The 17,246-nt window shown below is 39.2% G+C and overlaps 1 protein-coding gene across 4 annotated transcripts in view; it reads left to right on the forward strand.

Moving 5' to 3' along the window:
- LOC114660724 (synembryn-A-like) overlaps positions 1–17,246 on the forward strand; it is a 284,885-nt gene that overhangs the window by 230,624 nt on the left and 37,015 nt on the right. For all 4 annotated transcript variants that reach the window (XM_051933704.1, XM_051933705.1, XM_051933706.1 and 1 more), the window contains one exon: positions 14,124–14,274. In XM_051933704.1, the coding sequence (XP_051789664.1) occupies positions 14,124–14,274 (151 nt within the window). The remainder of the gene's footprint in view (positions 1–14,123; positions 14,275–17,246) is intronic.

Below are 17,246 nucleotides of genomic sequence, written 5' to 3' on the forward strand. Positions count from 1 at the left end.
TAGTAACTCTGAATATCAGAGTAAGTACTTGCCTATGCATACTTGTGTCTAATGATCACAAGTCTAAATATCACAGGGCTTGATAACACAAGAGTCAAAATAGCACAGAAAAACTCATGTTCAAAGTGTCAAAAAGAATAATGGTAAAATGATGATTAAAAAAGTGACTACTAAGTAAGTTTTCTGTTTGATGGAATAATGATTTGTATTGAAAGCTAATAAAAGCTCACTATTTTACCATGTCCCCGGCCCCTTTTGCAAAATAAATTCTTTGGCTTTAATGAGGGCATAGTCAAAGAAAGAGTTAATGTCAAAATCCAAATGCACTTATTATTAAAAAAAATTAAAGTTTAGTTGAAGAATGTAGTGAAGGTCAAATGCAAACGAATACTGATACTATAAAAAACACTAAAATTAAAGATACACAAGAGTCAAAAACAGCTGAATTGAAATTCACCGGCAGAAATGCAAAACTGCTTTCATCTGGTTTTCTTCTTGAAATCAAGGCAACACATTGCTCATTTGTTGCAAGTTTATGGGCATGAAAAAATTAAAAAGCACAAGGAAGGGGTGAAATAAAATGAAAACCTACATCGTTATTAATATATTCTATTTATAGGTCTGTTTTTTGGAATTTATGTTTACTGCTGTGTACTCTCTTTTCTGTTCTGTTTTGCAGCTGGAGCAAATGATATATATTGCTCACACCCAGAATCATATATCATGCTAAATTGAAGTACATTTTTCTAACAATAAACTGCTCCTGCTTTGTTATTATCCTCAAAATGAAAGCACAAGATAGTTACTGATTATATAGTTTCTAAATTGAAACTACGTCTTTTAAGCTTGGCTCTTGGAATTACAAGCAACCACCATTAGAAGATCTAATGTAACGACTTGGGAGTATAGAGGGCAGGCGTTCCAAAATACAGGAAGGAGCAAGTTTATTTAAGGCTTTATACACCATTAGTAGTATTTAAAGGCAATTCTAAATGACCTGGGTAACCATTGTAATGACGCTAAAACTCTTTTTCAAGTTAAGATTCTTGTTGCTGCATTTGGTACAAATTGCCACCGACTGATGCCTTTCTAAGGCTGCACTGTTAGAAGTTTATTACAATAATCTAGTGGACTAAAAACAAAAGCGTGAATTTTTTTCCGTGTCTTGTAATGTTATAAAAGGTGTAACTTTTGCTATATTCTTTAAGTGAAAAAATGCAGTCCTAATCTGGTTAATATGTGATTTAAAGTTTAAGTCAGAATCAATGATTACCCCTAAATTCTTTACCTCCACCTTGATTTTTAAAACTAAGGGATGAGTTTATTTTTAATATCCTCGCAAATTTCCATATTTGCCAATTACTAAGATTTCTATTTTTTCCTTCTTTAGTTTGAGAAGGTTACTACTCATCCATTCAAAAATACAGCTAATATATTGGTTCTGGTTGCTCTGGTTTCCACTCACAGTCCAAAGACATGCAGGTTAGGTGCATTGGCGATCCTAAATTGTCCCTAGGGTGTGCTTGGTGTGTGTGTGTGTGTGTGTATCCTGCAGTGGGCTGATGCCCTGCCCAGGATTTGTTCCTGAATTGTGCCCTGTATTGGCTGGAATTGGCTCCAGCAGACCCCCGTGACCCTGTGTTAGGATATAGCGGGTTGGAAAATAACTGACTGACTGACATTGGATCAGAGAGCCAAGAGCACCACAGACATTGATAAATACAGCTGTGTGTCGTCTGCATAGCTGTGGTAGCTCAATTTGTATTTTGAGATCCTAGCCTAATTGAAGTATGTAGATTGAAAAAAGCAGTGGACCCAGAATAGATCCTTGTGGAACACAGCATATAATATCATGGATCTCCAAAGTAAAATTCACCACAACTAACAAAGAATTTTCTACCTGTTAAGTAAGACTGAAACCAATTTAAGACACTGCTGAAGAAGCCCACCCATTTTCTAAGGTGATTTCTAAGAGTACTGTGGTCTGTGGTGTCAAATGCTGCACTCAGATGTAAGTTAACAAGAACAGATACATGCCCTCTGTAAGCATTAACCCACAAACCATTTTTCTGCTTTAACCAGTGAAGTTTCTGTACTATATTTTGTTGTATAACCTGACTTAAAGCTGTCAAAAATACAATGTTTATTTAAGTAATCATTTAACTGCTTAAAAACTGACTTTTCTAGAATTTTACTTTAAAAAGGCAGGTTAGAAATTGGTCTAAAGTTGTCAAAGACAGAGGAGGTCAAGATGCAATCTTTAGACAGTTAGGGAAGACCCGCTTATCTAATGATAAGTTCACTATGTCAAGTACACTTCTTTGACAAAGCCAGTGGTACTGGGTCAAGGACACAAGTGGAGGGTTTTGGTGAGAAATTTATTCTACATAGTTTGGGTAGATCTATTTCTGTCAAAAATTGAACATTCTTAAAAGGGCATTCTGGGGTTCAACAGGATTAACTTGGGTATGTACTATATTATTTCTAATAATATATACTGTATATTAGAAATAGTATATTTCTAATATCATTTATTTTGTGTTAAAATATATCATAAGCCTGACAAGTTTCACTACTAGTTTTTAGGAGGCACTCCATTGAGTGAGCTGGGTTTAGAAGACTATCAATAGTTGAGAATAAAACTTTTGGATTACCAGTATTATCATGTATAAATTTAAAGAAATAGGACTGCGTCTCAAGGATGGACGGTGTTGCTATATTCAGCTATTTGTGACTTCAGTATTTCATAGTGGACTATTAGTTTAGTTTTTCTCCATTTATGGTCAGCTCTCCAGCATGTTCTCTTTAAATCAGACACTCTTTGGGTCTTCGAAGGTATGGTAATGCTGGAGGATTTATTAACAGTCTTTTCAGGGGCCACTACCTTACCATAGCATTAAATTTTTGGACCTTACTGGTTACACTACTAGCTTTACTAAGGTAAGTCGGACTGATTGTTTAGAATATTAGCAAACTATGAAGCTGCAGTTGTATCAAAATAATGTTTTTTAACAATATGTTTCTCATTAGTTCGGATTCAGCGGGTTGGAAAATGGATGGCTGTTTCTCATTAGTTGTAGCTATCATAGGAACCTCGGACCACATACAAATCGGTTTATGACCAAAACATTCGCCAAAGTTTTGCATCTGTTCATGACCACACACTCAGGTGACGAACAAGCCAGTTTCCCTTCCGGTGCGTACGCACCGATGATTTCCGCATGTGTTTAGTCTCTCCCTGTGCATTCCCTGTGCAGCGAGAGAGAGAGAGAGCGAGCGTGAGCAAGTACAGCTCGTACAGTCCGGAACGGATTAATTGTATTTACATACAATCCTATGGGGGAAATTACTTCGGGTCACGACCAAATCGGGTTGCAACCAGAGTTTTGGAACAAATTACGGTTGTGACCTGAGGTTCCACTGTATTTCTACATGAAATAATATACAATAATGGTCGGATGTACCAATATCCACAGCCTGCCTCATATCAACTTTTAATCCTTTTGAAATAACAAAATCAATATGGACTGGCTAATATGCTAAGATCAAAATAGTGCAATAAGTTCATGAATTCTCTTGCTTTTGGGTCACTTATTATCCACATGAAAATTGAAATTCATCTACAATTAGGAACCAGTCATGGTTAGTTATTATTATAGATACAAAGTCAGAGAACTCCTCAATAAAAGATGCATTATTTTTGGAGGTCTATGAACAGTCAACACAAGAGACTGCGAAACTCCTTGAATAACCACGGCAAGATACGTGAAAGACATGAAAGTACCAAAACTGGCATTTTTGCAGTTTAATCAACTCAAGTAAATACTCTTTAAACCTCTGCCTTTTTTGCTTTGCTGAACCAAATGAACAAAACTGTAATTCAGAGGTGCTGCTTCAGTTAACACTGCCGCACCATTAGCACTGAGCCATGTTTCACTTAATGTAAGAAAGTCTATTTTCCCATCGCTGATAGATCATTAATGTAAAAAGTCTTGCTGGTTAACACCCTAATATTTAGTAAAGCCACATTCTTTGGAAAAGCAGAGCTGAATTGCAGTGTTCCAGCAGTTAAAAATGGTATTTGCATTTATGCTGCATTGTGTTGATTTTTTTAATTTAAACTTTGATCTGTTATTCTAGAACTGATACAAAGCACATCTTTAGGTGAAATGGTAATTAAGTTATATGTATTAATACCGCTTTGTCCTGGATTTTTTAGTTAGACTATGCTAATACAGTGCACATATATAGGTGAACTCACTACAGAATTATCACATCATAACACGGAATTACAGTAAACATTATCACTAAAATTATGTAGTCAAGAAAGACAGGTTACCTTTGAGATATTGTCAGAGAAGACCCGGGCACAGAATCTGTTTGGATACAGGCCATCATGTCTGTAAAAAAAGCAGTCTCTCCCAGAAGAGATCCCCGTGTTCAAACAAAGTCTATGTTTCACCTCTTGCAGAAGGTTCTCATCCATGTGTTTAAGACCAGGAGTTGACTAGAGGTTTCATTTGATTTATGGAGCATTGGAAGTGGACCTGATCGATTCTCACAGCTGGTGTCCTCTCCTTCATGGCCCAGAATGAGGGATGTGAATTCCGTCTTCAAGAGTTCTTACTGTCAATATCGCATGTTGTGACAGTAATTGTACCCTTGTATTTCTCAAGGACTGTTGGGCTCTACTTTCTACATTTTTAACTTGTGTTCCCAGGAAAAATTACACAAATATTATACGGTCAGGTAACCGTAAGTTCAGGTGATGTCTCCTATAACAAGCATGTGACCATTGTCTGCAGGAATGGTGGGGGAGCAGTACCACTTTTGTGTGGAGATGTTAGATAGAGGAAGTGGAGATGACCTATGCTTGGGCCCCTGCATCCGTTGTTGATGTTCCCAGGTTCCGTAGTCATCTTTGTCTGGAGCAGGAGCCATTGTAATTCTGACTCTTCCCGGGGTGTGAGTGGCACAACGCAGGCTAGAGATAACTATATTTACTATGGACATCAACAAATTCTGTAAGAAGTGAGCTTTCTGATTCCTGAGATGCTTTCATCTGGCAAGGAACTGTTGAATCTGCAATTCTAGGGATTCCACTTCTCCTGCAACACTTTGAAGCTTGCGGTCAGCCATCTCTGTCAAAGGCTTCTTCCCCAATACATAAAAGAAAATGTTATTTTCTTTTCTTCCTTCACCTTCACTTCAGATGACCTTCATGTCACTCCGCTCCCAACTCTGACTCATAATTCTTATAACATAACATAACACAACATCACTTATCAAATAAATAAATTAAACAGCATACATCATAAATTCTTGCAGAAAAGTACAGTTATAAAAAGATCTGCAAATTAAAGCATTTGTGTGTAGTAGAGGGGAGTTTTTGATAAAAGAGATGACCTGCCCGAGATTTTGAACCATTTTGAAATGGTTTATGACACTAAATGCTTATAGTACAGTTTTGCAATAGACAGAGGAGCACAGATAACTATTTTCATAGCAGACCTAACAATATGCTGCAATTTATTTTTGGAGTGGACGGCTGCTTGAACCAAACCAGACAAAAAGGAAAATGTTGATTATACATCTAATTAGTGCTTGCAGAATTGTACTAGGGTGGTCTGATAAATATTTAACTTCTTCAGTTTGAATAAAAAGAACAGTCAGGTCCATAAGTATTTGGACAGTGACACAATTTCCATAATTTTGGCTCTGTACCACCATCACAATGAATTTGAAGTAAAGGCAATCAAGATGTGATTGAGGTTGTGGACCTTCAGCTTTAGTTTAAGGGGTTTTACAAAAAATATCATATGAGCCGTTTTAGTCATTTTTTGCATTGTTCCACCCCCATTTCCAGAGGCTCCGAAGTATTTAAAACATTTGACTGACAAGCTGTTCCATAGCCAGGTGGGAGCAGTTCCCTCATTATTTCATTAATTATTAAGCAGGTAAAATGTCTGAAGAGATTCCAAGTGTGTAATTTGCATTTGAAAGCTGTCACTGTGAACTCTATATATGAGGTCCAAAGAGCTGCCCATCGCAAGTAAAAACAATTCATCATTAGGCTGAGAAAACAAAACAAACCCTTTAGAGAGATAGTAGATATACAAGGAGTGGTCAAATCAACCTTTAATTTCATTCATAAAAGAAGGAACACACTAGTGAACTCAGCAATACCATCTAGAAAAACCACAGAAGACAACTGCGCTGGATTGATTGCAGAATTCTGTCCTTGGTGAAGAAGAACTCCTTCACAACATTTAGCCACACCAAGAACACTCTGCAGGAAGTAAATTCTATCATTGCCAAAGTAAACAATCATTTCGTGAAAGTAAACATAGAGGGTTTACCACAAAGAGCAAAACATTAGTATACTTCAAGCATAGGAAGGACAGATTAGAATTTGCCAGATGGCATTTTTAAAAGCCTCTCCAGGGGCCCCATGTATAAACGGTGCGTACGCACAAAAACGTTGCATACTCCTGTTTCCTCGCTCAAATCGCGATGTATAAAACCTAAACTTGCCGTAAAGCCACGCACAATTTCATGCTAGCTCAAACCCTGGTGTATGCAAGTTCTCCGCTTGGTTTTGCAAACTGGTGGCATCCAGCGTCAAAGTAGTGCTTTTGTTCCAGTGGTGCTTCCCTTTCTTTTTTAGATCCACATCCCTCATGCAGCTTTATCATCCATCCATCCATTATCCACCTTTTATCCGAGGTCGGGTCGTGGGGGCAGCAGCCTAATCAGGGGAGCCCAGACCTCCTTCTCCCCGTCCAGCTCCTCTGGGAGGACCCTGAGGCGTTCCAAGGCCAGCCAGGAGATATAATCCCTCCAACGTGTCCTGGGTCTGCCCCGTGGCCTTCTCCCAGTGGGGCATGCCCGGAACACCCCCCCAAGGAGGCGTCCAGGGGGCATCCTAACCAGATGCCCGAACCACCTCAACTGACACCTCTCAATGCAGAGGAGCAACGACTATACTCCGAGTCTCTCCCGGATAACTGAACTCCTAACCCTATCTCTAAGGGAAAGTCCATCCACCCTGCAGAGAAAACTCATTTCGGCCACTTGTATCTGCGATCTTGTTCTTTCGGTCACTACCCAAAGCTCGTGGCCATAGGTGAGGGTAGGAACATAAATTGACAGGTAAATCGACAGCCACGCCTTTTGGCTCAGCTCTCTCTTCACCACAACGGACCATTGCAGAGCCCGCATTACTGTAGATGCTGCACCGATCCGTCTGTCGACCTCCCGCTCCATTCTTCCCTCACTCGTGAACAAGACCCCAAGATACTTGAACTCCTCCACTTGAGGCAGTAATGTGTTCCCAACCCAGAGAGAGCATTCCACCCTTTTCTGGCTGAGAACCATGGTCTCGGATTTAAAGGTGCTGACTCTCATCCCCAGTGCTTCACACTCAGCTGTGAACCGCTCCAGTGAGAGCTGGAGGTCACTGTCCGATGAAGCCAACAGAACTATGTCATCTGCAAATAGCAGAGACGAGATTCTGAAGTCACCGAACAAGACCCCCTCTGCTCCTTGGCTGCACTTAGAAATTCTGTCCATATAACTTATGAACAGAATCGGTGACAAAGGACAGTTCTGGCGGAGTCCAACCTCAACAGGAAACGAGTCCGACTTATTACCGGCAATGCGGACCAAGCTCCTGCTCCTCCTGTACAGGGACTGAATGGCTTGTAACAATGAGCCTTGTACCCCATACTCTTGGAGCACACCCCACAGGATGCTTCGAGGGACACGGTCGAATGCCTTCTCCAAATCCACAAAACACATGTGGCCTGGTTGGGCAAACTCCCATGCCCCCTCCAGGATCCTGGCCAGGGTGTAGAGCTGGTCCAGTGTTCCACGGCCGGAACAGAATCTGCATTGTTCCTCTTGAATCCGAGATTCAACCATCGACCGAACTCTCTTCTCCAGCACCCCTGAGTAGACTTTACCGGGGAGGCTGAGGAGTGTGATCCCCCTATAGTTGGAGCACATCCTCCGGTAACCCTTCTTAAAAAGGAGGACCACCACCCCGGTTTGCCAATCCAGAGGTACTGCCCCTGATGTCCATGCGATGTTGCAGAGACATGTCAACCAAGACAGCCATACAACATCCAGAGCCTTGAAGAATCCAGGGTGAACCTCGTCCACCCCAGGGGCCCTGTCACCTCGGAGCTTTTTAACTTCCTCTGCCCCTGTTATGGATGGACCAGCCATCCCCCGGAGTCCTCCAGCTCTGCTTCCTCTCGAAGTATTCCTTCCACCAGTCAATAACGTCTGCAGTTGATGTCAGCAGGGCCCCAACTTTGGCAAGGGAAACTGGGTCTCAGCTTTCGGGTCCAGAAAGAGAAAGAGGTTTCTAATACTCAGCTCCCCAAACAGAGAATGGTTCATCAGTTTTTAGTTTCAGAGAGCATATTTTACAGGCTTTCAGTCATTTTTGGAGAGTGTGCTCAGGAGTTAACCATGGTGCAGAGTGCCCTAGTTAATCTCCTGAGAGTTTCCTCAGAGTTCCCTTGAGAGAGCCACTTGAGAGAGACTGAAAATATCCCAAAAAGCCAGATCTTCAGGATGGTGCAGAGAGTTTTAAGGGAATGTATAACTTCTCCTGATTGGATTACAGTTACAAAATCAATGTTTCCTCTTAGGTGAGTTCTTCTGTCCATCACAGTTGTCATTCCTTGAATAATAGCTCTATGTTTTTGCTTGAGTTCATTTCATGCCTTCTGGCTCAAGAAGTTGTGGAGGGTCCTCTGGAGAGATGTCAGTGCAACTCTGGTTTACACCTTTGTTATCAGGTACAAGCTGAAGTATAGTCACTTAGTTTGGAATAGAAGTGGGGAAAGGTACATCTGTTAAATCTGTTTTCATAGCAGGCCTGGTTTGCCACTAAAGCCTAGCAGAATAGGTAATGCCCACTTTGGCCTAAACCATGATGTATTGTGCATTGCTTTGTGAAAATGTGGCTTAAAATATTATTAAATAAATACTTCCAGAATGATCAGTACAAATTATAAACAGGATTGACTTTTTGAATTGAAGATCTGCAACACCTCATTATTTATTGGTCAAGAGTCCTTTCTTATATTCAAGAAGTCAATCCCATTTTCACATTGTATGTTGTTGTACAGTATTGGTCAACATTTGCTTGTATTATATCATAATCATTTTTATCTTTGTTCTGCTTAATTATCCAACACTAGGATACTGACTCCTATATGCAAATGACACTCAGCTATATCTTTCCTCCAGACCAAATGACGTTTTTCCTATTGTGCCCTTAACACTAGAATCCCTGAAGCCTATGAAACAAGTCGTAATCCCGGGCCACCTTAAATTCCTTTGCACCTTTCCATCAGCGTCTTTTGTTTTGCAAATTTGTCAATCAGCACAAGCAGCTTGCTATTCCATCCCCCCACCGACACAGCTCAAGTTGCAAAGAAGATTCTCAAAGCTCAAGTATGTTTATCTGTGTTTGAAGTGCCTGGAATTGTAGAGGGTAAGTAATATATCGTCATTTGGAACACATGCATTTCATATTTGTTTCGAGTCTACAATGATCTTTGTAAATGTAGGATGACAGGAAATGCAAGGCAGAAATTGTTGAACACATAGGTAAAACAGAAATGTTTTAGTAATAATTGACAAAATGTAAACATAAAGTATATAATGTGTGAAGATTTAAGTCCAAATATCAAATTAATTCTTTCACAAAAGGTACAAATATAGATATGTCTGCTTGGTTGGTGTAGCGGTAACAACAGCTGTCTCCCAATCAAGAGGTTATGGGTTCGATTCCCGGGTCCTCCAATTACCATTTTGAGTAGTGAGCTGCTATTTTTATTACAATTATATAATAAAAACATCATTTGATTTGAATCTGTTACAGCCTTTGTAAATTTATGGTACTTGTAAAAGTTAGCGTTTTTTTTCTTTCAGTTTTATTCTCTCAGTCATGCTCACGCTCCCCACCACCTCCAATCTGACACTGTTACTTTTCGAAGAAAGACGTCAGATATCAAACTTGATTTGTTATACCACCTTTTTATTTGAAAATGGTGTCAGATCTTGTGCATGAATGATATTGGGACTGGGAAAACTGTGGATGTGGGTGTGAGTGGTGTATGTGACTGGGAATTACTGTGGATGTGAGTGGTGTTTTGAGACAATGGAACTGGAAATTTTCTGATGTGGAGGGATAAAAGCTGACACACAAACGCTGGTGAATCATGCCTTGGTATCTTGTTGTCACTTGAATTTTTTTTTTATTCAGTTTTCTTGAGTGTTCTGCTCACGCTGAATTAGTATGCATTTTTTGGTCCATGATGTCAAAGCCGCACTGACAAAAAAAGAGAGACATAGGTATATATGACATTTGGAATAATTAATTTTATGACCTGTATAGTACATTTCGGAAAACATTGTGGCACTGATACAACATTATATTCATTTGCATACCTTCATGCAGTTGTACTCAGTGACCACATTTGTTTGTTTTTTCCCAATCTTGCCCAGTCTCCACATTTTGGTGCATGGTGGTGTTTCTTTTGTACTCCAGGACACGCGGAGGAAAGAATAGTACAGAGAGGTCAGTTCCGCGCTATATGCAATCATCAAATTGGAATGTTAACATTTCCCACACACCCAAGGACCGAAGTTCCTACATTTACGACATGTGTACATACAATGTACACACCTCTCTCTATGCTGTGGTTCCTATTACAATAAAGGAGCACCTGACACTGAGTTTTCTTTCCTGGGGGAAGCGGAGGTCTTGGAATAGAAGCTTGTCAATGCTGCAGCCTCTTTTCTTTTTCCATCACCTTTTCTTGTAAGAAGTGACAATGAAGTTCCTCTGCAAGGTGAGCCAAGAACACTCTTCTTTTCTCAGTGGACCCCGTGCATGCCTTGTACAATACATGTGCGTTCATCTCTGCAAAGTCAAGCATGTTGTATAACACAGCAACCGCCCATCTGCATGTTCCTGTTTGCATTGAAGAAGCATGCACCCTCTGGTCCATGATGTCAAGGAAAAAAAAAAAGAGACAAATATATGTGACATTTTGAAGAAATCATTTTATGACCTGAATAGTACTAATCAGAAAACATTGTTGCACTAATGCAATATTATTTGAGAACTAACAGTGTCAGATCGGATTGGAGCGTGACCATGACTGAGAGAATAAAACTGGAAAAAAAAAGCTAACTTTTACAAGTGACATAAATTTTCACCCGATGTGGTGCGAAGGAATTTAAGGTGGCCCAGGATTACTAGTTTTTTGTAAGCTTCAGGGATTCTAGTGTTCATTAATTGAGAGATATTATAACTACCTGTCTTTGAATACAGAAAACGAGAAATATTATTAATTGGTGGGAATAATACAAATCGCAACAAGGTCCCTTTTTTACACAGTATGCCTAAATTTTAGTTTTACTGAATAAGAACAGATTTTGGGTACTATCTTTGACACCTGTTTTTATGCGGACTACAATCGTATCTAGTATCAGTTTTCACATCTGAAATATTAGAAAAGGTGATGTTTTCTAAGTAAGGGAATGCAGAGAATTTTATTTATCCACGTATTTTAGCCAAGTTGAATATTGCAGTGCAAGCTTTTTAAATAATTCTTTTGGGGTCTTTCAGTTAATTTATAATGCTGCTTCAATAGTAATTGCTAAAACTAAAAAAGTCTGACCCCAAAACTTTTATTCTTAGGCATCTACACTGCTTTCCATTAAAGTCTAGTAACGATTTCAAAATGCCTTTTCTTACACTGCAAAAAATGAAATCTTAACAAGCCAGACAATCTTGAAAAGAAATAATAGATCTTGGTTTTTTTTTATTTTAAGAATAACTGACTTGAGTAGATTTGTATGTGTAAGATATATAATCTCATTTTTAGAAAATTTAACAAGTTAACAAGTTAAACTTTCTCACTATATTGGCAGATAATTTTGCTTGATTCTAATACCTTTTTCTTGTTTTTTATTTATTTTTTCTCATTTTTTCACACTGATTTTTTGCAGTGTATATATAAAGTTTAAATGACCTAGCCCGTACATAATTATCCGAGCTTATCAAATCATACATATACACACGGGGGTGGCACGGTGGCACAGTGGTAGCACTGCTGCCTCACAGTAAGAAAGCTGGGTTTGCGTCCCAGGTCTTTCCTGCATGGTGTTTGCATGTTCTCTGTGTTTTTGCGTGGGTTTCCCCTGGGTTCTCGTTTTCCTCCCACAGTCTAAAGACATGCAGTTAGGTGGATTGGTAATACTAAATTAGCCCTAGTATGGGGTTGGTGTTTGTGTGTTTGTCCTGCGATGGACTCACGCCCTGTCCAGGGTTTGTTGCTGCCTTGGCCCTGTGCTAGCTGGGATAAGCTCCAGCTCCCCCCATGACCCTGTTCAGGACAAAGTGGATTAATAAATTACTGACATACGCACAGGAGTTTACATTATGTTCAAGATACGGCATTGGGAACTTTGGAATCCACAAATAAAGGGATTTAATACTCTAAGTATAATTCTCAACATATGCTTAAAATATTATAGAATTCCCAAGAGGGGATGAGGTGGGCAGTGGCGAGTTGTCCTTGATCACCATAACTAACTTTATGTAACTGACCATGGATTCCCTAGAGGTTTATTTTTCCCTCAAATACTGCTAACTGTAGTTTTATTATTGTACAGTGAGTGGGAGGGAATTGGTATCTGGTTGGCCTGTGTCAACAAAACTGTGATTTTGTTTGTCTAAAACTGTGAACACCAGTTAATTTTTTCCAGGAAAATTGTTGACTGGACTTCTTCTATTCTCAGTTGTCATCTAAGCATATCTTAATTATAACGTTAAGAGACTTGTATTGTCATGCAGTGTTGTTTCTACATACAGTGCAAGTATTGTGTTTTAAATAATAATAATAATAATAATAATAACTAGGGGCTCTGCCCCCTGCTCGCTTCGCTCACCAACCCCCAGGCAGGTGCTATGCGCACAGTCACCATCAAGTGTTTCAGTATAGTCTATTGATACGCATTTAACCAATTTGCTGTATAACCGATCAACAATTTACATGTTAATTAGTTTGACTTCATCGTTTCTCTGTGCTAGGATCGCCCATGTACCCATTTCTTCTATTGATAACACTTCGGGATGAAATTCTTTGATAAGATTTGGACATAATAAGTCTTCTTTTATTGGGAACTTAAAGTGAGGAAAACATAAAAATTCATATGAGCTGAGAGCGCAGGAACAGTGTCTAACAAAAGCATTCACACGAATGAGAGGTGAGAGGACCATGGGCATGGGCATTTCATGATAAAAACACTACTGTTACCATGATTTGTTTAAAGTAATCTAATTGAAATTGCTGTGTTTTACTGTGTGCTCAGTCTAATTTGTGTTTTCATGTAAGTACAATAAATCTTATATATAATTCGCCAGCCTGCTCACTCACTCACTCACTCACGTCTGTCCCGAAGCCGAATGCGCAGTTGCCTTCTGCGCACATCCGAAGCCGAATGTGCAGTCACCTTCTGTGCAGCTGCCCGAAAAACCTTACGAGACCGACATCGCGGCAGGCGGCGGATTTACAGCCGAGAAAATTCAAAGAGAAAGGCGACTTCGATTAAAGCTCTAGAGGCCTGAAAGGTGATTTTGACTACAGCTCGAGGCCTAATTATGCATTCATTCAATACACCTATATCAGGTTTGTGGTGCTTATACTTATTACTATTCCACTCGTGCCCGTTTCATCTTATGTTGTCGAAATGGGCTCATTTTCTAGTCATGTATGATTCTGCCATTGCATCATAGCAAGAAACTTGTCCAAGCATGCAACATCTATACTCAGAATTAATTCAGGTGGATGCGTATGTAGCATGTGAATTGTCTTAAATAAACTGAACACAATGATCAAGTGAACTAACAAAACATAATAATCACTTACAAGTTCCCAAATTAAAATTTTATGGTCAAACATCAGAAAAAAAAATTGCTTAATCAATCAGTATCAAGCAAATATTTGAATATAGGTTGTAAGAATCATAGAATATCCACTGAGAAAAGACACTCATCACTTATTTTCATTTTTACTATCTTTTTCTAATAGGCATGCAGTAAACCTCCTTGCCAACCTTCCCCTGGGGTGCCTTGATGTTCTGTTGGCTGCCCGTGTTGGTCATGACACAGTGGAGTATCTGGATATAAATATGGACTGTGTGGTAGCACTCCTCGGATTTCTGAATCGGAGATTAGATAGAGTAAGTGTAGTTTACTTATTACTGAACATTATTATTAAAATGGAGAATTTCTTACTATTTTGTTCAGAGGATACCTTACATATGAACCCATCTTTACTCTTTACCCTAATTTTACTCTTTATCTAATTTAATGACCCATTTTTCTTTATGATTAATGATCTTAGATATTAATGCAAGCTGTCAGACATAGATTGAGCACTAATTTAGTTTTAGAGTTGTTGAATATTTGCATGTATGTGCTTTAAAATGGAAGGCCAAAGAATACATTTGTCCTTAGTCTTGCCTAGAAAACTGGCTAATAAAAGGGTTGGGCCACTAATACAGTTTAAATTATGTTAATATGCTAGATTAATTATGTAAAGTTTATCATTTGCTGTTTTTATATGTATGTATTAGTATTTGTGTTAAGGTTTAAATTTGTTGTACCAACTTTGTTTGTAATTTTTGTCTAAAACCAAGCCTTATAATGTCAAAATTTCCTGAAAGTCTATTTATTCAATGTATGCATCACTTTATTCAGTCCTAGGCCACAGTAACCAGATCCTATCCCAGCATTAGGTGCAAAGTAAAAGTCCAACCTAGATGAAGTACAAGTCTATCAAAGGGCTCAGTTTGCACTCGCCCACCCTCAGTCATTTGTGTCAAATTTAGGGTCAGCAGTTAACCTAATTTAAATATTTTGGGGTGTGGGAGAAAAACAAAGAGAAACAAGAGGGAAAAAATACCTGAACTGACATAGGAAAAATATGAGGAAAAATATGCAAACTCAACACACAAGATGAGGATTCATACCTAGATCCCTGGAGCTATGAGGTAGTAATGCTAACCACTACCCATGTTTAGCTGTGTATATAAACTAAAACAGAGCTGAAAATGAGACCCTATTTATTGTTTTGATTTTAAGTAGGAATTTAAATTGCATAGTTAAAAATCAAAGTTAAAGGAAAAAAGAAAAAAATGGCATAGTATTCCTAGAAGGAAAGCACAGGATCTTTGTTGTTGTAGGATGCAACATTGCATCCTTCCCTCTAGCTGGAGAATCAGTTGATCCAAAGAACAGCTGCTATAGCTCAAATGACTATAGAGCTATTTTACTGCGAGTGTTCATCTCCATTTCACCCTTGTTACAGCAGGGTTCAAATATCAGTGTTTAGTAAACAAATGATTTTGAAGGAATCCACACATCATTTGGAGACAACACAATAGTTTCAGATACATTCATATTCAAGATAAGACTAGATAGGTTTCTATATACTAAAAAAGCTCCAGAAATGTCTAATTATACATTAATGATGTAAAGCTCTTTTAACATGCATCTCAGATTCATACTGTTTCAGGTTCACACTACTTGGTTCCAGTCAGCTTTTCCACAGTGTTGGAGAGTGATTATCGAGCCAAGTAAGCAATGCTAGCATTATAGTACTAAAGAAATGCTGGCAATGATTAGAAGACACACTCTTACCTCATTGGCCAGTGTTGACAAAAATATGTAGCAGCAAGCCTCCTTTTGTCCCAGACTGGCAGAGTCTAGTATCTGAACAGATGTTTCATCAGAACAAATATTCTTTTTTTTAACAGCTAATAAAAACAATTTCAGACTACCCTAAAGTTTCAAATAAACTGCTAGGTAACTTGTTTAATATACAGTATCTACATTGATCTTCTGAAGAAACATTTTGTCAGACATGAGATTTTTAATATTAGCTAACCTCTTCAAAGCTCATATCCTGCAGTGCTAGAAGAAGCCTAATAATCTTTTCTGTGTACATACTACTTTTAATATGGGAAACAAAATTATGTGACATGACAAGTGCATTATTCTGCTTAAGCATAACCTTTGTTTGGCTCGTACTATACAGACTGCGCTATATAACCTAGCATAATCAATCTTATTTGTGGCAGGAGTACTGCCAGAGCCCTATAAAATGACCTCCAGCTGGCTAGTGGTGTTCATGTTTCTGACCAAACTGTCAGAAACAGACTCCATCAGGGTGACTTCAGAGCTCAACGTCATCTAATGGGACCTGTGCTTACAGCCCGTAACTGTGCAGCTCGATTGGCATTCACCAGAGAATAGCACAATTGACAGCTGTGTCATTGGTACTCCGTTCTCTTCACAGATGAGAGCAGGTTCACACTGAGCACATGTGACAGACATGAAAGAGTCTGGAGATGCTGTGGTAAATGTTATGCAGCCTGCAACATCATCCAGAATAACCGGTTTGGCGGTGGGTCAGTGAAGGTCCGGGGAGGTATATCCATGGAGGGTCACACAAATCTGTACATTAAGGCAACGGTACTCTGGCTGCTGTTAGGTTCTGTGATGAAATCCACAGTGCCATTCTCTGGGTTCCTCCTGGTGCAGGGTAATGCCCAGCCTCATGTGACCAGTGTGTAGGCAGTTCCTGGATGATGAAGGCATCGATACTATTTACCGGCCCATACGTTCCCCAGACCTGAATCCATTTGAGAACATCTGGGACATTATGTATCAATGCGTCTGATGCCACCAAGTAGCACCACAGACTGTCAAGGATCTCACTGATGCTCTGATCCAGGTCTGGGAGGAGATCCCCCAGGACACCATCCACTGTCTCATCAGGAGTACGCCCAGACGTTGGTGTTATCGAGAGTGCATACAGGCATGTGGGGGCCATGCACACTACTGAGTCACATTATGAGTTGCCATGATGAAATTCACGCAAGATGGATCAGCCCGTGATTACAATTTTTGACTTTGATTTTCAATGTGATGTTGAGCCAGCCCTCAATGATTTAGTGATTTTGGTTTCCATTGATCATTGTTGCATAATTTTCTTCTCAACAAATTACTCAGTATTGCTCAGTAATCAACCCATTGTCTCTAACAATTCATTAAAATGCACTTGGTAGTTGTAACAGTGATTTTTCTGTGCTTGTTGTTTACTTGATATTTTGACCATTGTGCACCATGTTTTGACTTTGCATTTGAA

Source organism: Erpetoichthys calabaricus, chromosome 11 (genome assembly GCF_900747795.2).
Source record: "Erpetoichthys calabaricus chromosome 11, fErpCal1.3, whole genome shotgun sequence".
Taxonomy (NCBI): Eukaryota; Metazoa; Chordata; class Cladistia; order Polypteriformes; family Polypteridae; genus Erpetoichthys; species Erpetoichthys calabaricus.